The sequence below is a fragment of the Drosophila virilis genome, unplaced genomic scaffold (genome assembly GCF_030788295.1).
Source record: "Drosophila virilis strain 15010-1051.87 unplaced genomic scaffold, Dvir_AGI_RSII-ME tig00001479, whole genome shotgun sequence".
In the NCBI taxonomy this organism is placed as follows: Eukaryota; Metazoa; Arthropoda; class Insecta; order Diptera; family Drosophilidae; genus Drosophila; species Drosophila virilis.
This window is the reverse complement of record NW_027212837.1, coordinates 965,432-990,905: the sequence shown is the minus strand read 5'-3', so window position 1 is coordinate 990,905 and position 25,474 is coordinate 965,432. Positions and strand designations below refer to the sequence as shown.

The window sequence follows — 25,474 nt, the reverse complement described above, 5'->3', positions numbered from 1 at the left end:
TTAACGGATAGCGTGCCTCTTCCGGGATTATTTGGTTCCTGAAGCAGCTTACAGGCTTGTCAAACACACTTCACTATAAATGGTTGCATGGTCAGACTGAGGCTCGTGTTTTAGAGCATTTATACCGCGATAACGCGTCTGCTACAAAATTTTCTTTCCCTTGCTTGGAGAACATTTTTGCATCGTGCTCGTCTATATACGTGTTCCTCTTCTTTATTTTGGCGTTTATGTTTCTGTCCGAGAATGCTAAGATAACGGGTTGACGATCATTGAAGATCTTTACTTTTTTCGTACCGTACAAGAAATTGTGTAGTTTACCCAGAGCCCAAAGTATTGATAGTAGTTACTCTTAATTTTTGGCATAGTTTTACTTGCATTGTTAAAGAGTTCGGGAAATCATGGTTATTGGTCGGCCTCTTTGGGATAAAACCGCTCCAATAACATTTGCAGAGGCATCTGTGGTCAACTCAAAAGGCAGTTTGAAATCTGGGTTCATGAGAATGACATCTTCTGATGCCAAAATATTTCGTAGATTGAATTTCATTAAACTCAATTGCAACCTTTCGGAACCTGTGCTTGCTGACTGAACCATTTTCGTCTTTCAGTTTGTCTGTTATTGGTCTTGCTATGGCTGCAAAATCTTTAATCCTGTAGTAACTGGCTAAACCTATAGATGAGCTTAGGCTGTACAAGTTTTTTGATTCTATGTGCTCTTGTATGGGTGTAAGTTTTTCGGGGTCTGCTTTTATTTTATTTTATTTATTTAATTACTTATTAATGGTCGACAAAACGAGTGTCTTCCTCATTATTCAATAGATTATACATATATAATGAAAATGAAATGATAAGTGTTTCGATAGAGAACACAATTTTCTAATAGCATCACCGATCGATAGAGGTGTTTGATTTGCATTCTTTTACTTTATTCCCCGAAATCCTCCTACTATCCATTTAATATTTTGGGACCTAAGAGATACTGGTTAATAATGAGCATGTTCGTAGTCTGAATCTGGTTCCTAGTATTTTTTTTTAATGCTAGTTTTGGCGACCATTCCATTTTTATATCGTGAACCCATTAAAAATGGGTAAGATTTGTGCAAATGTATGAAACAAACAGAAGCAACCATCTCCGACCCCATAAAGTATATATATTCTGGATCAGCATTAATATAAATCATGGATATGTCCGTCTGTCTGTTAGGGATCTGAGTCTATAAGACTTGAATTTAAGCGTAGGTCCTCCTCCGTTCAGTGCGACTTTGTTTCTGGTATTCGATGACTTGCCCCATTTCCATGCAATCGATAGAAATCTATATCGAATTCGTGTTTTTTGAGGAAATCTCGTAATTATAAGAGAGTCGCCAAACATGATTTGTAGCTTCTAAAATAGTATATAAATTACGAAATAGGTATCGGCGTCGCTGGCGAGATTGCAGGAATTCGGAGGCAGTCCAGTGGCTGAGTCTCCGAAGAGTAAGTCCTCAAGAGTTATTCCGATTAAGGAGTACTGGAATTTAAGATTGTGGCTTGAAGCTTTCCAATCGCTGGCATTATGGCGCAGCAATAAAAAATATGATATAGAATGCGACGATGCCGGAGTAATGTATATCAGAAGCAGTGCGTTTCTTGAATGTGTGGACAGAACGGAATTGCAATTACAATATATTTGCACCTAGGCTAAAGACACTGCATTGAAGCATAATTCTCATGGTCGGCAAGCCGACTCAGCGACATACCAAAAGTATATGGTTACCGCCGCTAGAGCACTGAACTCTAGTGTCGTGTGCTACCTTACCTTAACAACTAAGCGAGGGTTACTTGGTAACTTCTCCCCCTCAAGGTTATAAGCGTCCTCGGTCGTACTAAACTTTTCAATGACCTCCTGTATTTCTCTTATTTCTCGTCTCTTCGTTAACATTTGGAAAGAAAGCCTACGGCATTTGTTTATTGAACTCTTGGATCTGGATGGTGTGCAAGTTCTGACTATTAATCCTATGGAGGAGCATGTCAAATTGGGTGGTGGCTAATAATGTTCAACAGCGGTGATTTTTCAATGCCTGGAGCTTTACTTAGAGCCTCGCGTTGGTTCACATATTTAGTGCCGTTGATTAAAGGTGACAAGATATGTGCCATTTTTTGATATTTCAGGGCCGTCATCAGTGCTGATTTGGGATGGGCTCTCGTTGGCGAATATTACGCCGTTGTCCACCAGTACAATCGGTCGTAGATAGCTGAGTTGCGAGTGGCAAACGTGCAGAGGCCGTGCGCAAGTGTCATGGTTCGCGAGCTTGCAAAATGTAATTGCTGTAATTGCTAAGGTATCCTCGCATCCAGCCACGGTGTCATATTGTACTAGCACAGTGTGCTGGTGAGATACTGGAAATACGGTGACTCTCACAATGCGATTATTATTTGTATAAAATTTCCGGACTGAAAGACTCTAATGGTGGCTGCGTCCTTTAAGCTAACTATGGAGACATCTATAGTGTGTTCGACCAGCGGCTTTAAATTGTTATGGTCGAAAACAGTTGGGTTAACTATGCTAGACTTGGTCAGCGTGATTGTGGGTACCAATTCTTGTATTTCCATGAGCTTGTTTATCTACCTTTGCGTCTCTGAGTTTGTCACTACCTGCCCATTGTTTCTGATTCTGATTTTAACTAAGTCTGAGGCTTTTGGGGTACCTGCTACTACCTTAAGTGCTGTGCCTAGAAAATCTAAACTTCTGGCAATTGTATGGAGTATTATTATTACGAAGACTTCTTTTGTGTTCTGTATCAATAATTCTCTAATCATTTTCGCATGTACGATTGTGGAAATAATTCGCACAACTCTTCCGTGTCATTTGCGATGTTCGAAAAATCCGTTAAGTTGCTTGCATGTTTCAAATAAACTCGCTGTTCCCATACCCCCATATCCCATATCCATATTAGGCGAGAATGCACTGGTATGGTAACAACGAGATTATTTGAAACTATATAGTTGGAGTGTGAATAGTCGGTAATCCGAGCGTTCGCTTTTCCTATTATAAAGAATATCGTTTCCACAAACCTGTAACGGAAAGAGGTTAGGTTCTTGTGCATCTTAGTTCTAACGTTAATCTATTTTAATTGAAGTTTCGAAAGGCAAGCTTCACTTGAGGTTGTCTTTGTGGACCACCCTCCCCTTAACTATAACAGACGTTCCCGTGTCTGCTTGAATGTTTTCTTTTGAGCATAAGGGGGGCCAGTTTGTTGCCTAGCCTTCTATTTTTCTTTAAGAACACCGGTTCGCCTACTTCGAAAACCTTGCTTTGCTTGTCCGTATGACTTCGATGGGCATTTAGTTTGTGACAGTGTAGGATCCTATTGTACTCCACTGTCATCCTCATGAGTCCTATGTGTCTTCAATTTTTTGTTGTCGATTTTTAGGCTCCTTGCGTTTTCTGTCAAGGTGCTGTAGAAACGCTCTACCTCTCCTTTGGGGACATTTGTATCATAATCGCTCTTAAAAAGCGAAGTTATAGTTTTCGGGTTAAATTCGGCATCGGTATCGCAATATATTGTTTTGATTTTTGGGAATAAATTCACTAGTTCGGTTATGGGCATTATCACCGGTTGCACGGCCGCAAATTTGGAAAATATATCGATGCATTTTAGAAATTGCTTGTCAGTAGACTAAATATCAATGTGGAGCATTTCCCCTGCATATTAAGGAACTGGTTCCTGTTTTTTTTGGATTCCTATCATATTTGGCTTTGGGGCAAACAAAGCAGTTTTTCAACGACTCCATTGGCTAACTTGCCTATTTTTTGAAAGTTATAGTCACGGATTGACTTGTTTGACGTTATCTTGAGCGTCCCGATGTGCACGGTTGTGCTCGGCAGTTATTATTCCTATCTGCTTGTTTTTGCCTGTTAAGTCTGATATGACATTCTTGCAGTGCTAAAATTTGGTTGCCGGGAATTTTAACACCAAATTGTGTTAAAAGCTAACCATAGTTGGTAAATCGCAATGTATTGCATTGACAACATCTGGGTTATTAACCCTATCAAAGAGTCTCAAAAACAGTGTTTTTGTCAGTGAAACTGATGAAATGGCGAGTCTTGCTGCCGAAGAGTATGAGGCTTCGTTTTAACGGATAGCGTGCCTCTTCCGGGATTATTTGGTTCCTGAAGCAGCTTACAGGCTTGTCAAACACACTTCACTATAAATGGTTGCATGGTCAGACTGAGGCTCGTGTTTTAGAGCATTTATACCGCGATAACGCGTCTGCTACAAAATTTTCTTTCCCTTGCTTGGAGAACATTTTTGCATCGTGCTCGTCTATATACGTGTTCCTCTTCTTTATTTTGGCGTTTATGTTTCTGTCCGAGAATGCTAAGATAACGGGTTGACGATCATTGAAGATCTTTACTTTTTTCGTACCGTACAAGAAATTGTGTAGTTTACCCAGAGCCCAAAGTATTGATAGTAGTTACTCTTAATTTCTGGCATAGTTTTACTCGCATTGTTAAAGAGTTCGGGAAATCATGGTTATTGGTCGGCCTCTTTGGGATAAAACCGCTCCAATAACATTTGCAGAGGCATCTGTGGTCAACTCAAAAGGCAGTTTGAAATCTGGGTTCATGAGAATGACATCTTCTGATGCCAAAATATTTCGTAGATTGAATTTCATTAAACTCAATTGCAACCTTTCGGAACCTGTGCTTGCTGACTGAACCATTTTCGTCTTTCAGTATGTCTGGTAATGGTCTTGCTATGGCTGCAAAATCTTTAATCCTGTAGTAACTGGCTAAACCTATAGATGAGCTTAAGCTGTACAAGTGTTTTGATTCTATGTGCTCTTGTATGGGTGTAACTTTTTCGGGGTCTGCTTTTATTTTATTTTATTTATTTAATTACTTATTAATGGTCGACAAAACGAGTGTCTTCCTCATTATTCAATAGATTACACATATATAATGAAAATGAAATGAGTGTTTCGATAGAGAACACAATTTTCTAATAGCATCACCGATCGATAAAGGTGTTTGACTGTTGTTTTTTTTTTATCAGTGACGCTACAAGAGCCTATAACAAAAAAAAATCTTAGCCATTCCTGCTCATAGCTGGAAATGGCCAGAGACTTCCTGAAGGTATCCTGAAAGCAACGATTTTATTAGGTGTAAATAAAGTTAGGTAAAGAAAACGTGATGCAAACTATTTTAACTTTTAGCACGCGAAAAGGATTGTTCATAGCGTAGTCTGTTGTGCACGTAGATAGGAAGGAATAAGGGGCGAAAATTTCTGCTTGGTCTAGCCGGAACAGAGAATTGAAGACGCCCTAGCAGAAAAGGAGAATCTATATCGCTAACAATCAACTTATGCAGAAAGACAACACCGAGAATTGTCTTATAGTTGGTTAACAACGGAAAGTTGAGAAGAAGCAGCCCGCTCGAGAAGGATGGCAACCGCAGATTAGGGTCCCAATTTAAAGCTCGTAAGGCAGAAAATAACAATTGCTTCTGAACAGACTCAATACGATCCCGGCTATTTTTATACTGTGGAAACCAGATGCAAGAGCAGTATTCAAGGCAAGGGCGAACAAGAGAGATGTACAGAAGTCTCGTTATAAAAGCATCGTTTAACTCTTTAGACAATCGTTTAATTAATACAAGTACACATTTTACCTCATTAACGACGGTATCGAGATGCAGATTGAAGCTGGGATTAAAATCAAAAAGAGCGCCTAGATCCTTAACTGTAAGTATATGTAGCAATGGAGCATTGTCGATTGTATAACTGACAAGATAAGGTGCAATACGATTAAATGCCAAAACACATTATATAATGATACAATTGATTGGCCGAACACCAAAGTTGCTTAGCGTTCAAATCTTCTTGTAGAAGAGAATGATGATGTAGGGGATTAGTGTATGATTGAATAGGTTTCACATCGTCCGCTTACATGAGTACACGGGCATGTGATATAACAGGGGGAAGATCATTTATAAAAAGAGTAAAAAGTAAAGGTTTAAGATGACTTGAGGAACACCAAAAGTATCGTAAACCTGTTTAGAGGTAGTCAGCCTCAGCATTACTCTTTGGGTCCTACCTTTTAAATTATAATCAATCCAAAGCAAAAGAGATAGAGGGAAACCTATTCGGTCAAGTTTAAATAGTTAAATGTCATGGTGCACAGAGTCAAACGCCTTACTGAAGTCAGTGCAAATGACATCAGCTTACATTTTCGAAAGGAAAGCATCATTTACCAAGAAAGTAAACTCAAGCAGATTGGTCGTAGTTGACAGATTCTGTACGAATCCACGTTGCAGATGGGAAACAACTGATTTGTAGAAATGCTGCAAATTGAAGTTTATAATTTTTCAAATAATTCAGGAGTAGCGGACAGTTTTGCAATGCCCCTGTAATTCTGTATATCAGGCTTTCCAGAAAAGAAGTGGTGAGGAGAGGAATGATACAAGATTCTTTCCAAAGAGATGGAAAGATTCTAGAGATAGATTAAAAAGCTTTAGCAATGGATAAAGAAGGAAAGAACTACACTCCTTGAGTAGAACACTAGGAATATTATCAGGCCCAGGATATTAAGATTTTGAATAATTTTTAGTCAAAAGGAAAGTTAAATGGGAAATAATAGGAGGTATAGAACTAGAGGAAGGAATAGTAGAGGAACAATTATTATTAGGACAGACTGAAGAGTAGGTTAATTGGAAAAAATTAGCAAAGAGATTAGGTTAGAATCAGAGTCATTGCTAGCGTTATCCATTCCGACAGAAAAAGAAGTCGACCAACCTACGCTTCAAGCTTACAAAATTGTAAAACTATCTTTGATTTTGGGCAAATTGCCTTTTGCAACGAGTTAGATAATTCTCATAGCATTCAGAAGAAAGAAATTCGACTGGCTATGGACTATTTATTGTGCATGAACCTGACTTATTAAACTTTTTAAAATATATCGATATTATAGTTATTCGATTTGACAATCTGGGAAGTAGTCGAAGGAATTGACTTGGGAATACACATATTTAAAAGAGGGTTAGGGGTGCTTAACATAAAAATTATTACGTCGTATACATAGACGTAACATATTTTACAGATCTACTCTTTTTAGCACGTCGTCTATGGCTTTTTGTGACCGAATGGCAAGCGACAGAAGTTATAATTTTCGCCGTTTATCCTGTTTTACAATCTAGGGTTGTGAAAAATTTCGATTTTCCCAGGATAGCTGAAATCATGAGGATGCAAGGCCTTGGATATCGATCGGCAATAGTTCGCTGATTTAGCTTCCTAAAGTCGATTACCAAACGTTAATTTTTACTGCCGTTGGCATCAGTACCTTTTTTGTCTACAACCCATATTGGTCTGTTATAAGGGGACCTTAATGCCTAATCATGCCACTTTTCAATAATTGTTTGATTTCATTATTTACGAAATATGCCACTCCCATAGGCTGTGGGTACAATTTCGAATACACCGGCTCGTTGTCTACCGTGGCCAAGACTGAGGTGTTAAAAGATAATGGCTTATTGGAGGTCGAAAATACCTTTATTCTCTCTAGTATTTTCTTTTTAAATTTATTTTTAACGCAGCCGGGTACTACTGTCATCTACATCTGTCAAGTTAACACCTTTACAGTTATGGTATCGTAACTTTTCTGATATTCTGGTATTCGAAAGTGCTGTAATGTATGTTTAATGTTACTCCTACCCGCGATACCTATGATGGCATCAAACGTTTCCAGCGTGTCTAGAAAAAAATGGAGAAACTTGTCGGAAAATTTTTATTAGGCAATTGCTTTAGATTTTACTGTCGCGATGTACTCAGCTCACAGTGAAAGGGTTGTCGACAGGAGCTATGTTTTTTAGCTCCTTTACGGGATTTAAACAATTCTTTGTCGCCCTTGTGTCAATTAGGATTTTTAAAGATCTCCCGGTCAAATGCAGTTTGATGACCCCTAGCCGAGAAAAAATTCACCGACTCATTGCCACGTAACGAATCGCTATAATCCGCTATGTCGTTAACCGCGGATGTGGCTTCCTTCTCATAAATCACTTCTTGAATGGCAGAAGGCGCCGCCGCCTAGGGCTTGGCATACGTTCAGACGTGTTTTGTCGTTTTTGCGCCAGCGCACTATTGGTTTGGGGTTTCCCGAACTCTGTGGGTTACTTGTATATTGATAAGGAACCTACTTCCATATCTCCCGGGGCCTGACTTTGTTGGTCTCCCTTATTTTGTTCTTGGTTAGCATTGTTATGCTAACGCTTGAGGAATTGAGGGTTTCTTTCTGGAGTCTTTTCTCCCTCACTTTCTTCAAGATAGTAGCTACCGCCTGGTAATGTGGTACTAATGCCGTCAAATAGTGCGAACAGTTCGTACGCGTCAGTGGCTGATAGACGCCATGCCACATATTCGTCTTTGGTGTCGTCAATGTCGGGGATTGACTTTATAATATCTAGTGGAATGTCGCATATTATGTCTGAGTTCACTGATATTCTTTGGTATGATACAATTTGGGGTGTTTCTACATGCAGACTACTTATCTGGGCTTCCACAGCACTGAATTGAGTTCGAGATCTTTCTTCTTGTGTGGTCAAAGCTTTAACTATCAATGGCTGTACTTGGCTTGCGTACATGATTGTTCTATTTGGGTGTGTGTTTGATCATTATTAATGGGTTCTACGTCCCAACCGTCACTATCGTATTCAACTTTTATTTCCCTGTATGGCATCAACTAATTAGCTTGTCGCAAATGCCTATTAGTTGACACTTCACGTATGTTTATAATCTTATGCTGGCGACCGATAATTCAAAGTCGGCATGAGAAACAATCTGACACAATCTGATTCAGCATAATCTTAGGCGATAACGAAAACTTTTGCGACATAGCAAAAGTATATGATTACCGCCACTGACTGTTGCAGCTAGAGCACTGCACTCAACTGTCGTGTGTCAACACACACTAGGGTTACTTTAATAACTAAGCGATTACTTGTTAACTTATATTTCAAGTATATTTTATTTTATGGTTATCGCTACCACCACGTAGCTAAAAGCAAGTAATTTGCATTGCCCACCGATTTGAGCCACAATTTTAATGAAATTTGATTTCATCATTGTGATGATCTACTGTAGAAAATTTCATGAAGATCGATCGGGGAAGATACACAAAAGTTATTAAGGTGCTTACGGCAGCTATCGCAAATTGCTTTTTCTGTATACATGTTGACAGACAGCGTTGCAATTGCACTTGTGTTGTGTTCTCGGCTGTGTGTATGTGCTGTTGTCTTAACTCGTTTTATTTTAATAAGCAATTAATTGTTGGTGTGGCTGTTGAGTAGAGACGGTGGCAAATAGTGCGGTCTGTTACGAGTTCGAGTCCTATTACGAGAACAATTTTTAAATTTATTTTTGATACAAGTGACCGCAGTTTTCTGTGTATAATTCGTCGTTTGTACTTTGGTATGTTTATGTTGAGTTACATATCTAACGTTTGTCGTTTGTTGTAGTGTTGTTCGCAAAATAGTATTGTTGTTGCATCAGAGTTTGGTGTGTGGTTACTTTTCATACAGTGGGTCATTAGTTGTGCTTCTCGTATAATTGTGATGATTTTAAGTCCGATTTGGGTTATCTTTTTTATACCCTGAACCCATTCAAAATGGGTAAAAAGGGTAAATTGTATTTGTATAAAGTATATATATTCTTGTTCAGGATCAATAGCCGTCTGTCTGTCGGGACGTATGTGTGAACGCAATGATCTCAGAACATTTAAGAGATAGAGACCTGCAATTTTAGATGTAGGTGCTCCTAGTACCTGCGCAGATCGAGTTTGTTACCGATAATCGATAACTTTCTCCGTTTCCAAGCAATCGATCAAAATCGATATCGACATCCTGTTATTTGAGCAAATCGGGTAAATAATAAGAGCTAGAGTCACCAAACATGATATGTTGTTTCTACCATATTATATATTTGTCAAGTATCTTTCATTTTATACCTATCGCCACCTCCCCGTTAGCGCCCTACAGCTATAAATCAAGTTAATAAACCAACTTATGTTGCCAACCAATTTAAGCCACAATTTAAATGCAATTGACTTTTTCAGTATACATAAATATTATATGGTACAATAAGATATACTGGGGAAAATTTCATATAGATCGGCTAAGAAAAAACCAAAGTTTTATGCAACTGCGCAATTGGATGGGGCAGCAGCTTTAAGAATTTTTGTATGCATGTACACACACACAGACTCATGCGCGTCTGCTTCGCATTCTACCACCATAGTAATTGCGAATTTTTTCTGTAATGCTATTTGAGTTCCTTTTTGATCATAAGTATTTAGTTATTGGTGTGGCTGCTGAGTATGGGCCTAGTAAGTGGTGGGGTCTGTCGCGTGTTCGAGCCCTTCCGGGGAATGTACCTTTTTTATACCCTGAACCCATTGAAAATGGGTAAAAAGGGTATATTGTATTTGTGCAAAATGCAAATGTATATAACAGGCAGAAGGAAGCATCTCCGACCCCATAAAGTATATATATTCTTGTTCAGGATCAATAGGCGTCTGTCTGTCGGGCCGTATGTGTGAACGCAATGATCTCAGAACCTTTAAGAGATAGAGACCTGCAATTTTAGATGTAGGTGCTCCTAGTACCTGCGCAGATCGAGTTTGTTACCGATAATCGATAACTTTCTCCGTTTCCAAGCAATCGATCAAAATCGATATCCACATCCTTTTTTTTTTTTAGCAAATTGGGTAAATAATAAGAGCTAGAGCCACCAAACATGATATGTTGCTTCTAGAATATTATAGATATTTCAAGTATCTTTCATTTCATACCTATCGCCACCTCCCCGCTACCACCCCAGAGCTATAAATCAAGTAAATAACCCAACTTTTATTGCCAACCAATTTAAGCCACAATTTAAATGCAATTGACTTTTTCAGTATACATAAATATTATATGGTACAATAAGATATACTGGGGAAAATTTCATTAAGATCGGCTAAGAAAAAACCAAAGTTTTATGCAACTGCGCAATTGGATGGGGCAGCAGCTTTAAGAATTTTTGTATGCATGTACACACACACAGACTCATGCGCGTCTGCTTCGCATTCTACCACCATAGTAATTGCGAATTTTTTCTGTAATGCTATTTGAGTTCCTTTTTGATCATAAGTATTTAGTTATTGGTGTGGCTGCTGAGTATGGGCCTAGTAAGTGGTGGGGTCTGTCGCGTGTTCGAGCTCTACGGGGGAATGTACCTTTTTTATACCCTGAACCCATTGAAAATGGGTAAAAAGGGTATATTGTATTTGTGCAAAATGCAAATGTATATAACAGGCAGAACAAAGCATCTCCGACCCCATAAAGTATATATTTTCTTGTTCAGTGTCAATAGCCGAGTCGATCTAGCCATGTCCGTCTGTCTGTCCGTCCGTCCGTCCGAACGTATGAACGCAAGGATCTCAGAGCTATATATGAGCTAGAGAAATTTTGGAGGTAGGTGCTCCTAGTGCCTGCGCTGATCGAGGTTGTTTCAGATAATCGATAACTTTTTCCCTTTCCAAGCAATCGATAAAAGTCGATTTCGATTTGCTGGTTTTTGGGCAATTTTGGTAAATAATAAAAGCTGGAGTCACCAAACCTGATATATAGCTTCTAAAATAGAATATATATATGCATTTGATGTTGGAAGAAGAGGGTTCAGGGTATCCCCTAGTTGGGAGCTCCCGACTAGAACCTCTTACATGTTTTAGTTTTGATTTGTTGTACCGATGTACACGTTATTGTAATTATTGTTGTTCCCGCAACATGGTTTTTTATAATTACATAACTTTTGTCCATCATTGGAATTTTTGTCTTATTATTTTTGAAGAAATTTTGTAATGTATTGTGTGCTTCTTTTATTTCTTGTTTCTTGTAGCAGTTCCTGAGGCGTTTTGATATTCGTGCTTTGTATATTTTCGTAGGTTCTAAGGTTGTTGTGTTGTGATTTGTTGTCCTTTTAATAATTACTTTCTGTTTTAATTACATTCTGACCCGATTTGTTTGTGATATGTTGTGTACCTTCTCGTGCATCTGATTTCTGTATCTATGGTTATACTTGGTTGGTTTCAGCTATAGTTAAGTATTCGGCCAAAGGCAATGGGTTTCTTATACCACCTAATTTTAAGTGAAAGGTCATGTTTGAATCCTATAGAGGCTTAATCGGCATTTTCTCCTATTTTTCCAGTTTACTTATACTTTTAATGTGTTTATGAAAGGAGTTCAGTTCTTTGAGAATGTAATGTACTTCTGTTTTGTCCGTTAAGGCAAAAAGGTTATTTATATATTTCGTCAAGTCTTGGTTCTATTGTCAATTTATCAGTAATCTTATCCAGCAGTTCTTCCATTATTATGTCTGAGATTCCTCCTTATATTGTGTCTTCTTATTAAGGGTGCCGGTTTGAAATAAACTTAACTGGAAACTGTTGTTTATTTTCTGCAACTTGTTATTGTTGTTACCCTTGGGTTCGTTTTGTTTGTAGAACTGTTAGTTTAAGTGTGATCTCTTAAGCATTTTCTTTTAAGCTGGTAGTATAGCTTACCATACCATTTCTTGGGCAATTGTGATAGCTGATAGCAAGTTCGGAGGTTGGCCCGAAAACAGTAAAGGCCTTCCATCAAACCAAATATAAGCACATGAAGTATATGGTTATTATTAATTTCAAAGCTTTTTTTAAATAATGTAAGGAAAAACACAAATGTTACCGCAAAAAAGACTATGTTTAAAACATAGTGCTTGTAGCATGTTCTCTTTTCTGTATGTCTGACCATTTATTGGAAAATTAAAGTTATTTTGTACTGCAAATAATATCAAATGTTCAATCATTTTGCTTATTTATTTATTTTGGTTTTTGTGCAGGCTAATATCCCAAGTCTTACGATTAACAAAAAACTGCCTGAGCTTTGATTTTATTGGTAGTTCCACTGATGAGTCAGCTGATGATATGAACAATGTCCAGGTTTGTTATATTTTAAAAAACATATAATTTAAATAATTATCGATTTTTCTTAGATACCAACAGCTTGGCGTCCTGCTTTTCTTGACACAAACACATTAAAATTATTCTTTGATTTATATCAAATTTTACCGAATGGTTTAGCCAGTTATTCACTTTCGTGCCTAGTGCAAATGACATCTGTACGTCGATCTCTGTTTAGTAACTCAGAGCGAACGAAATTTTTGACCAACTTAGTTGAAGGAGTCAAAAATATACTCAGAAACTTGCACGTAAGTTCGTAACTACTTTATTTTAATACCAATGTCTTAAATATTTATTTTAGGGTCTTAGCGATCCAGATAATTACCATGAATTTTGTCGTTTGCTAGCGCGTCTGAAATCCAATTATCAACTTGGGGAACTCATTGGTGTTCCTTGCTACCCCGAAGCCATAGAATTAATCGCGAAGTTTACGGTACAATCGTTACATGTGAGTATATTTTCGGTTAAAGGCTTAAAAGAAATGGACATTGTTCACATTTGCAGATGTGGCTCTTTGCTCCAAATAGCGTGCACTATTTACTTACTCTATGGCAGCGTATGGTTGCTTCAGTACCGTACGTCAAATCGCCGGATCCGCATTTACTTGGCACATATACACCTGAAGTGATAAAGGCATACATTGAGTCCCGTTTAGAGGCTGTGCCCTTAATTGTACGTGATAATATGGAGGATCCCTTAGATGATCTTTGTATGGTACAACAACAGCTTGAACAGTTATCGGTTATCGAGCGTTGCGAGTACAATAAGACTTGCAACCTTCTTGTACAACATTTTGATCAAAAGGCACGTGAGTACGAAAATCTCATTCAGAGCCTCAATGCAAACCCTATAGATATTACGGTCCATGAGTTGCAATTGACTTGGTTGGTTTATATAATTGGTTCGGCCATTGTGGGGAGACTTTCTGTGACCACCAGCGATGAACATGACAATATGGATGCAGAGCTTGTTATTCGTGTACTGCAACTTATGAGTTTAACTGACTCACGTCTTCCTCAAACTGGTTGTGAGAAGCTGGAACTAGCCATTTTGAGCTTTTTAGATCAGGTTCGGAAAATGCATAGCAGTGACCAGGCACAAAAAGCAACTGTATACAAGCGCCTTAATGAAGTTTTTGGACTAAATGATGAGCAAATGTTGCTAAGTTTCATAAACCGTAAAATGTATGTATTTTCTTTCCTAGATTAAAAAAAAAAACTAACGTTTTCTTTTCTTTTTTTTTTAGCATAACTAACCTTAAGTTTTGGGGTCGTTCTGAGCAAATAATTACAAAAACTTTAGTGTTATTATCTGATCTGTCAGTGCACTTTAATTCAGTGCGTAAATTGGCTCGCTTAGAGGAAGTTCAATTCATGTTAACACATCACACAAGCGAACATTTTCCTTTTCTTGGCACGAGCTCATCTCTGAACGAAATGCGTTGTCGGACAATGTTTTACACAGCCTTAAGTCGTTTATTAATGTTTGATTTGGGCGAGGATGAAGAACGTTTCTACAATTTTCTTACACCACTTACAAGTAAATCGGCTCCTTAAAAAATGTTTAAGAATATATTATTTTATGTATTTCTTTAGATCAGTTTGAATCACTTGGAAATGTGCTAATGGATACAAAAAGTTTTCCAAATGATGAGGTCAAAAAAGCGATTATTGGGTTAGCCCGCGACTTGCGTGGTCTAGCATTGCCGCTTAATGCTCGTATCCAATACACTATGCTATTTGAATGGCTGTGCGTACAACCAACAATATTAAATATATTGTTTCTACATTTTTTTCTAAGTTAACTAGCTTTTGACATTTTACTCCTTGTAGTTACTACACTGATTACTTACCCATATTGCTTCGTGCGGTGGAATTGTGGGCGCATGAACCTGCTATTACTACGCCTGTCTTAAAGTTATTTGCTGAGTTAGTGCATTGCCGCACACAGCGTTTAGCCGGAAACGTTTCTAGCCCTATGGGTATTTTGCTATTTCGCGAGGCATCAAAACTTATTTGCATATATGGCAATCGTATTCTACATCTGGAAGTGTCAACTGATCAACTTTACCCAATGAAACTAAAGGGAATATCAATCTGCTTCTTGATTTTAAAAAATGCGCTTGGAGGGAACTATGTCAACTGTGGTGTGTTCAAACTATATGGTGATGATACATTACATAATGTTCTTAATATTGTCGCCAAGCTTATTCTGTCCATACGGCAAAGTGATTTATTGGTAATTTAATTAATTTAATTTAATTAAATAAAAATATAAATAACAAACTTGGAAATATACAAAATAAATAGGAATACCCGAAATTGGCCTCGGCTTATTACAATTTATTAAACTGCCTATCTCAGGATCATGTGACATATCTTGCCACTTTAGAACCACGCGCATTTGTGTATGTATTGGAAACTCTGACAAAGGGCCTTGCCGCACTAGGTATATATAATTTTCTCAACATATATGTACAGTGTTAAACTTCTCTTTTTTGCAGATTCGGCAATTTATATCAGCTGTTGCACTATTTTAGATAGCATTGTATCATACATCTTTAAGCAGCTTCAATTAAAAAGTATATCTGAACAAAAGTATGTCGTTATACATAAATTAGTTCATCTTTTTCGTTACAGTTTCAACATTCCCAAACAAGAAGCTACGAAGTTTGACACGGGAAAATTCACAATTTCTTAAGGTCTGTTTATTTTTCTATGCCTACTACTTTTTGTACCCTGAACCCTTTAAAAATAGGTAAAAAGGCTATATTGCACTTGGGCAAAATGTAGATATATAATAGGCAGTAGGAAGCATATCAGACCCCATAAAGTATATATATTCTTGATCAGCATCAATAGCCTAGTCGATCTTGCTATGTCCGCGTGTCTGTCTGTCCGTATGTATGAACGCAGATCGAGTTTATTTCCGATAATCGATAACTTACTCCGTTCCCAAGCAAGCGATAAAAATAGATATCGATATCCTGTTTCTTATACAAATTGGGTAAATAATAAGAGGTACAGTCACCAAACATCAATGTTGCTCCTATAATATTATATATATATCAAGTATCATTCATTTTATACCAATTGCCACCTCGCCGCTACCACCACAAAGGTATAAATCAAGTTAACACCCAAACTTGTATTGCCAACCAATTTAAGATACAATTTAGATGCAATTGACTTTTTGAGAATACAGAAATATTCTATTGTACAACAAGATATACTGGTGAAATTTTCATGTAAATCGATTTTGGTTTTGTTTGTCGGTATTTTGACTGCGCACGTGTTTCCGACGCACATTCGAAGAATTTCTGTATACATGTACACATACACATTCATGCGCGTCTACTTCGAATTCTATTGTTTTGTATTGTTTGTTTTGTTTTGTATTGTTTTCTGTGCTGCTATTTAATTTTATTTTTTTTCTGACCGAGAACTAATGGTATGGCTTTTGTGGTCTGTCGTGAGTTTGACGCCTGCCGAGGAAACTATTTTTTGTTGTTGACTGAAGCGGCGGCAAGTAGTGAGGTTAGTTAGAAAACTGATAAAAACCTCAATGGCATGAATCTCAGATTGAAAGATGATAGCTCTAAAATTATTTGATGAGTAAAGGAGACAAAAACTCTTCCCAGGGGCAGGATTTGACCTGTCCTTAAGATAAAAGAGGAGAGAATACTATGTCGATAGGATTTGGGTTAATCTAAATTACGATAACCTTGTTAGGAGATAATAGCAAATTAACTCTTAAAGAAGAGTGGATTGCGACCCCAAGTAAAGTTCGCTCTAAGTAGGCGGCTTAAGTGACAAAAATTAAAATACCGAAACAATGTTGCATGATGACCGGGAAGATCTGATAGCCCCATTCGGATTTAAAGGGAGCGAACCTTGTTAGGGTTGGTAATGACATCCGAATCTGCCTGTCTTGTGCGTGTTAGTCATCTGTTTAATTCGATCGCTATCTCAGTTGAAATGCCTGATTAATTTAATAATGTTATACCCTGGTAGTCTATATTTTTCTGTATTTTCCATATTTCTGTTTCAGGCTATATATATGAATGTCGAAAACGTCCGAATCGGACTATATTATATAAGAACAATCGGTTGAATATTAATTACTTGTACGAACGTTTTTCTTTTCAAAAAATCTTGACCAAACTCGGCATTTAAAGTTAAAGTATGTTATTATTCTGTTTTCTAAGATATTTTCATCAAACATATATGTATTTTACGAGCTTTACTTTTCTCACATGTCTGCAAATGTATACAAGCATAAAGCAAACAATATAAAGTAGCTTCAAACTAAGAAATAAGTGCAGGATGCACAATGTGCTTACAGCCCAGAGACATAGTGCGTATGCATGTGCAAAGTGTGTCTCGCTCTCACTTATGTGCACTTCTGTGCATCTCGTTCTACCTATCTTTGAAAATAGCCCTGAGATCTACAAACATACATATGTATGTTTGTGTGGGGCATACGTCCGTACCATATTCAGAGTATTAAGAGATTAGTACATCATTTTGGAACGGAGTCCCCATGTTCTTTCAAATAAGTCTCCACAGGCATGGTATAAATATGGTTGTTGTATCTGTATCTAGCCCGATGTGAAAATTTTACAGTAGCGTGAGGTTGCTGTGGAGAAAGAGACCTTCTCCAAGTGAAACAAATTAATGGAGTTTGTCGGGGTTACGTGGTAACCTTTTATCGTTGACAACATCAATGAGCTTAATTTGAGGATTGTGACATTCGCTCCCAAAGGGTCGCATCAAGACATAGTCTTATAATGGGCTACAATTTTCTATGGCCACACAACCACACCCTGAGAAGTGAGGCTCCCGGTCTGCTGGTTTCCCTTGTGCTTAATGTGATCTTCTTCAATAGTCTTTTTTACAACAATTTCCTCTGGAAGACTTGTAATTTTTCTACAGTTCTCGTTTGACTAACACTATTATTTATCCTCATCTCTTAGAGAATTTAGGCAGATTTCTACAGTTCTCATTCGATTAACACTATTATTTATCCTCATCTCTTAGAGGATTTAGGCAGATTTGTAGGTGAGCCAAGGATCCGTACCGTCTTTTCGGTGTTGAACAGCTTTCTTGCTAAGGGTTTCAAGGAAGTCATTCCATCTGAAGACAATTCCCTTAAGGTTCTATGTTATTATAGAGCTCCTGAGCCGCCTATTTATTTTATTGATTTGTCCGATAGAGCAGTCATTCTCCCGATCTAGTAAGCTTATGTTATTACTATAAATGTAGTGTGAAGTCACTTACCCATTTGGTTACCGCTTATAGCTCCCCATATCATGTGATGCGCATTGGCATCTTAGGCGATCAGCTAGCAGAAAGAGGAAGAGTTTTATTTGACCGCGATTGCTGCTCAATGCCCTGAGTTCTTCTTTTGGTCTGAGCGAGAAACAAACATGTAAGGCGGCCGCCTGGGAGGTGCTGGTTTCATCATACATCGGCTTTATTTATTTAAGTCTCTTCGCAACGTTGTACTTTACACGATTGCGCTCAACGAAATATCGTAATTGTCTTATCTAAAAGCTAAGAAAACTTCTGTGCAACATTGTAGCATCACAGTATGCGGTAAAGCAGCGGTTGATTGTGTTGTGTGTGCGAATTGGTTGCTTCGCTTGACGGTTTTCGGCGTTAGTCGGGGTCTCCATTTTCCTAATCTTTGTAGCTGGTCTGCACAATTTGAGAGAAAGACCAACGAGATATGTAAATAGGATGTGTTCTCTTTGTAGGTTTTTCATCAGTTGCAGTGACTACACCTCATTTATGGTCTTCTGAAAAAACAAATAAGACAGATCTTGTGCCAGACTAGGGGATACCCCGAACCCTCTTCTACCAACTTCAAATGCCCTGGCTCAACACTTTTTATTTCCTGATTCCATTGAAAATGGGTTAAGATAGGGTATTATGAATTTTTGCAAATGTATGTATGTCACAGGCTGAAGAAAACATCTCTGACATAAAAAGTGTACATAATATTGGTCAGCATCAATAGTGGTTGCTGCGTTTGGCCATTTGCGTCCGTATGTACGTTGAATGGTTACTGCTTCAACCGATTGCCATCGCCATACACCTTAAACAGTCAATAAGAATCGATATTAAATTATGTTTTCTGGCGAATATTCTAGGTTTCAAGAGTATCATCAAACATCACATATAGCTTCTAAAATAGTGGCTATCGCCACCCCCGTCGCAACCCCATAGTTATAAATTCAATCAATAAATCAACTACCAACTAACCCAAGCCACAAATTTTAAAGTAATTTGTGAGAATATACTATAATCTACGCTAAACCCTATTCTATTAACATCAGATGCACTTCGCCCTACGAACTCGTTTGCTTTAGCTGTAATAAAAAAATGAAATAAGTAAGATTTTCTAGTCGGAAATACCCGACTAAGGGATACCCTGAACCCTCTTCTACCAACACTGAATGCAGCTAGTGCTATGAGCTCGTTTGCTTTGGCAGTAAAACTGGAAAATTGTTCCCTCATTAGGGCTTGAACCTATAACATGCCACACCACTTGCCAATACCTCTACTCGACAACCGTAACAACAATTCATTTTGGACCAGAAAAAACTAATAATAATATCAGAAAATATACACAGCAATTGCAATGCTCTTAAACGAATGGATAAAATTCAATAACGATATAAGATATTGCAGATGCCTTGTCGTTACAGAACGTCAGCGTGTTAGAATACCACTGTGAAACGTCTGATGCAGCCAATATCAACATTGAGCTGTCCCTGACCTACACGGTCGAAACAGCGGAAAAACCGTTAAACTTTTTTAGAAATTAAATAATTGTAGTGGGCCGTTTCCCCCCTCAAGCGCAACTTCATTATGTTCGGCAACAAAACACGCCATATAATAAAGTTTAGTGACAATGAGCCAGTTCTATATGCGTGAGATTCTCATGGCGGAACACAACAGCGCACATGATTGGTCAAGAGAATGTTAACCAGGTCATTATCATTACTATATCTTTCTAATTACTTTTCTCCCAAAATGACAAAGTTAGCCAACGAAATTGTGTTAAACTGCAGGGTCTGTTCAAAAACGAACCAACACCAGTCTCAGCTCAGTACGTACATAGAATTGGCAAGGTGTTTAAAGATAGGAAGGGGAAGCCACGACAAAACATTCAGCGGTCTAGGGAAAACCAGACAAGAGAAAACAGCGCATAGGAGGCAATGCGTTAGTAAACACAAACGGAAGACTCGGTAATAAGCTAGTCCATTGTGCGTGAAACAAAAAGTCGGGACAGACTTTGGGACCGCTGTCTTAATTAACTGGAGGTTGGTTAACAAGGACATATTGAGATAAATACCCTTATACTCGTGGTACGTCTATTTCTCGCAGTTATGCTCGTATTACCGAATAGTCGATTAGATGGCAATAGTTGACGGCGACCTATTAGCTTGAAGCCAACATGTTTTCGTAAGGCCCTCATCTAATATCTCAGATTTCCAAAGTTCATTGAATGAGACATTGGGCATGTGAGACTTCTTTCATGCGAAAACTCGTAGACATAGATTTCGAGCACATAAGCAACTTATTGTCCGAGTTACAAGTGAACAAAACAGGTTGGCGAGAAGCTTAGAGTTTTTAGGCAAAGCGCTAAAAATCGTGGCAGTCTCCGGTTTCAAAAAACTTAAGTGGTCCGACTCACAACTCATAGAGTCAAATAACACTGGTGGTGATCAACCAATTTTACATTATGATAGCATTACCCACTACATTATTGAATGTATGTTGAACTCCAAATATTCTCCGTAAAACATAAACAGACAATTTTGCAAATCTCAGACAGCAACCCTGGAATGATGATGGAGGTAATACCCAAGCTGTTATAAATTGCTCTCCCAACAACCTATTCGACCTTACGACACGCGACTCGTGCGCTCGTTGCTTACACACAGGAAGCGTCGCCCACTGCCAGTCTCAGCCCAACCATCTGGAAACCATTACGAAAAATAATACAAACATTTAAAGGTGTTCCAGTCGGAGTAGCCGACTTTGAGATCCCCTGAAGCCAATGCCGAACTGCGACTGTGCTGATTCTTTTCCTAGACACACACTATGGGATTCTTTCGCCGTTTATATGTGTTTATTGTGCGATCTTATCAGCCCATTTATCTACAAATTTTGTTCCATTTTAATTTTGTAGGGAACAGAGTGCGGTACCAAAAAAAGGAAAGTAATCTATATCTGTACAGCATAAATCTAGGTGGAATTCAGAGATAAACGCGTTTATATGTACATGTACATACCTGAGAGACAGACAAAGAACATGGCCAGATCGACACAGTGTAGGGGATGTTTCTTGTCGCCTGTTTAATTCATTTGCACAAAATTATTATTCTCATTTTACCCATTTTCAATTACTTAAGGGCTTAACAACATATTGGTTGTAGGATATTGAATATGAAACTCACCTCTCTTGATGTATAAATGTATGAAATTTAAAATTGCCCGAGAGATATTATTTTGATTTGCAGGAGCGCGTGTGGCTTTTCAACTGTCCTCCTGTATGTCAGTCTATCCGTCCGTTCGTCCGTCCGTCTGTCCGTATGAATAAATTTGTCGGTCTCAGACCCTATGAGAGCTATTTGAAATGTTAAATGCAGTTTGTTTTAAGTCATTGAAAAGTTGCTTGGAAACTCAATCGGTAAATTCCCCAAATTTGACACTATACTACACAGTGTACACATACGTACACAGAGTATATTTATTTTTTCGATACCGTCTAGTTATCATGCAAAATAAAACAAATGTTTACATATAGTTTTATTTTGATTAGAACTAAATGTGTCCTATAATGCGCTTAGAATCAATTTCGGTGTCGCCAGGTTGTACACTAAGAAGTATTAGGAATAAGTAGAAAAAATTCAGAAATCACAACTTCAAATCTTGTTAAATTTGCAAGGGACAGGCAGGCCACCAACAGGCACACAGACGCATAAATGCCATCATATACAAAATATGCAAGTAAGCGTGAATATTTAAATGCACACATGCCAACGCATAGGTACCGTTACCAACGATAACGAGCTAAAATGCAAGAATTTCACATCGACATGGCAAACCTTTTCACTATTTCATATTAATCATCCCTTCAAAAGGGAAGAAAACCACCGACTCTTGAGAAAAATTGAATTTGTGTGCAATTTTGCTTGTGCGGACACAAACCCACACGGACAAGTTGAAAGAGCACTAAGAGTAATTCAAAGCAGTTTCGTGTAAAGTTAGCAAATAAAATATGCACCGATGCCGTTCTATTAACAAGTCATATGGAAGAGAGTAAGCCAAAATTTCTAGCCTGGCCTTTCATCTGGCCTTAGAGGCTTCGTACAGCATGCCAGCCGACTGGTTGTTCGTTCTCCAAAGACCAGGCGAACGAATGCCGAAGTCGCGGCTTGCTGATGCTGACACAAGCTACGAAGTTAGTCGCCAGCCTGCCTTCAGCAAAGCTGGTCGATGCTGCTTTGCGTCGCTTCGTTTTCGAAGTACATTGAGCGAAAAAGTTAGAACTTACGATCGACGCAAAGTGCTTGTGCTTTATCCATGAAATGCATGCTTTATTTAAATGATATATTACCCTAGATATTAACGATTTAACGAAAATTTAAGAACTTATTTAATTTTTACACAAGGCGCTTCTTGCGCAATAACTATGTTAAGAAAATAGCACACATAGATTGATTTCACTTTTCTTTTTGGACAGTGCATGCTTGAGAAAAGTTCTTGTCTCATCCAATAGCGTGCGTGCACCTTTCGTTGTATGCGTGAATTATACATGCATAAGATCTTCAAAGTACGTATGCATGTGTTGTTATTCACTGCTCTGGCTTTAGCTGGCAAGAAATTAATTTTGTTAGTTTTCTAGCGCAGATCATGACCTATCCCACCTATGTTATATATGTTAATGTTATGTTATGTTATGTTAATATATGAATGCATTTTGTGTACTGAGGTTGGCTCCGCAGAAAATACCCGAAGGTCATATTTAGTTATGACCCCATTATAATTATAATGGTCTCCTCGCGGTGTTCCCTGCGTACTTTGTTCTTTATAATTCGAACAACAAAAATAATAAAATTAACAAAAAAAAAAAATTAAATGTATCTTTAAAAAAATAATCATTTAATTAATAATTTCAAATATAAAAAATTACATAAATATTTGCATCGACTTAAAAATACAAATTTTGTTGTACGGAGTACACAAAATGCATTCATATATCAACAGAAATTTTGGGTAGGTCGTGATCTGCGCTAAAAAACTAAGAAAATTGTTTCTTTGCCAGCCAGAGACTTTGGCAGAGCAGTGGATAACAACACATTCAAATATGCTGTTATGTATGTATATTCAGACGCATACAAACATAATTGCTTGCATGGCCCTCATAGAGCCGAAGTTGAGAGCAAATTCTATTTTTAGCTTTTTCGTTCTCTCGGCTGTGAGAGCGCAATGCTATTGATTTCGTTTACGTTCTCAATTTTCAAAAAATCAAGCTGCATAGTAGAATTTTGTTGTATGGCGTTACTCATCTAAGTGTTTATATCCAAATGTATGTAACAGGCAGAAGGAAGCATCTCCGACCCCATAAAGTATATATATCAGCATCAATTGACGAGTCGATCTAGCCATGTCCGTCTGTCTGTCCGTCCTTCCGTCCGTATGTATGAACGCAAGGATCTCAGCACCTATAAGAGCTAGACGCTTGAAATTTTAGATATAGGTGCTGCTCCTAGTGGCTGCGCTGATCGAGTTTGTTTCCGATAATCGATAACTTACTCCGTTTCCAAGCAATCGATAAAAATCGATATCGCTTTCCTGTTTTTTGGGCAATTTTGGTAAATAATAAGAGCTAAAGTCAGCAAACTTCACATATAGCTTCTAAATTAGAATATATATATGCATTTGATGTTGGAAGAAGAAGGTTCAGGGTATCCCCCAGCTCCCGACTAGAACCTCTTACTTGTTAAAGTTATTTTCAACAAACTCAGCATTTTCAAGTTTCAATATTCTCACGTATCTGCAAAAGGGAATGTATTACCTCTTTAGAGTGCCGAAGATATCCGTACTTTCTCGTTGGTAATATCGTTTCGGTATGCGAACTTGGAACTAGTTGTTGTAGCGTTACGCTCGACGTGGCGAGAAAGGGATTATTGATTTCAAAGCGCCACGCCTTTTTCGTAGAGTGGTTAATCGCAAGTTCTGGTTTGGGATCTTTTAGAACATAAGGGACGTTGATGGGCTGCATTGTCATCCACTCTTTTTGGACATACGAACTATGTTGATTTTCATGCGACTACGATACCATTAATATGGTGCAAACAACTAAAATAACCTTTACATTAGGTGGTACTTTGTTAGTGTAGCTAACATTTGCGAACCAACTGCTAAACTTTTTATCTAAATCAGAGCTGTTCAAAATTATTTATATAGTTTGTCTTTGATAAGGTAATGGGTACCATGGCATACTCAACAATCTTTTGCGCGCGTGTGTGACGTGTTAAAATTCAGTCTCTACAAACTGCTTAAGACAATCAGATCATGGCCTATTGTTTGTTAGCAGAAGCTGTGTTAATTTTGATAAGTATAAGTCTATAACCGTTAATGAAATGGTGATGATTTAAGACTTCTTGGCTTTCTATTTGTCACAATTTCTATTTATTTGGATAGCTTAGTCCTTACATTGGATGACTTTCAAAAATGATTTAACACTCCTAAATTAGACAAGTTATTGAGTCAACGGCTTATCTACGTTCACCCTGCCCAATATCGCAAACGACGAAAAGGAAAAAGTAAAAATGCTCTAGTTGAATAGGATATACCCTGAACATTTTTCGTGCTCCCTTGGTCAAGCTGAACATTTTCTTTTTATCTATTCATTCATGTTTATCTATTTAATATGTTTTAGTATACTAGTATTATTAAATTGAAAAATTATTAAAATGAAATTAAATGAACATCGGTAAAAATGGGAATAAATAGCATCAAAGTAGTATCAAAGTAGAGGTATCCGATCCTATTGAGTATATACATATTTTTGATATATATTAGTCCAGTCGATATTGCCGTGTCTGCTACTTGCGAGCTACACTGTTATCCTAATATATACAAGTAATATAGCTTCTATAGAAACAATTAGTTGATAACAAAGCTTTTGTATAAAAGCCACAAGTCTTTGAATACATCAATTTCGGCATGCCGACTTTTGCCGTTCTTTCTTATTTCAGTATTTTTTTCACTACGAATTCGTCGGCTTACTTTACGTTAACAGGTGGTTGAACTTAATTCTGAGCTACTACAAAGCATGATGTCCTCATTGTTAAACAATGTACTGGCTGAGGACTGCCGGAACCAATGGTCTATGTCTCGCCCATTATTGGTACTTATACTGCTCTACGAGGATTATTATCGGT

General features: G+C 37.8%; 1 protein-coding gene across 50 annotated transcripts in view; it reads left to right on the top strand.

Annotated features, from left to right (window-relative positions):
• The window catches only part of Ranbp16 (Ran-binding protein 16), a 230,827-nt gene that overhangs the window by 28,947 nt on the left and 176,406 nt on the right, over window positions 1–25,474 (top strand). For 44 of the 50 annotated variants that reach the window (XR_011417213.1, XR_011417212.1, XR_011417211.1 and 41 more), the window contains exons 4-14: window positions 12,888–12,987; window positions 13,041–13,256; window positions 13,310–13,456; window positions 13,513–14,192; window positions 14,255–14,547; window positions 14,604–14,757; window positions 14,841–15,246; window positions 15,318–15,456; window positions 15,512–15,589; window positions 15,648–15,709; window positions 25,333–25,472. Coding sequence is in view for 6 of the 50 variants with exons in the window: in XM_032433193.2 (XP_032289084.1) it covers window positions 12,888–12,987; window positions 13,041–13,256; window positions 13,310–13,456; window positions 13,513–14,192; window positions 14,255–14,547; window positions 14,604–14,757; window positions 14,841–15,246; window positions 15,318–15,456; window positions 15,512–15,589; window positions 15,648–15,709; window positions 25,333–25,472 (2,415 nt within the window). In the remaining 44 variants the exon portion in view is untranslated. The remainder of the gene's footprint in view (window positions 1–12,887; window positions 12,988–13,040; window positions 13,257–13,309; window positions 13,457–13,512; window positions 14,193–14,254; window positions 14,548–14,603; window positions 14,758–14,840; window positions 15,247–15,317; window positions 15,457–15,511; window positions 15,590–15,647; window positions 15,710–25,332; window positions 25,473–25,474) is intronic. The other 6 variants (XR_011417223.1, XR_011417219.1, XR_011417222.1 and 3 more) reach the window with 1 other exon arrangement.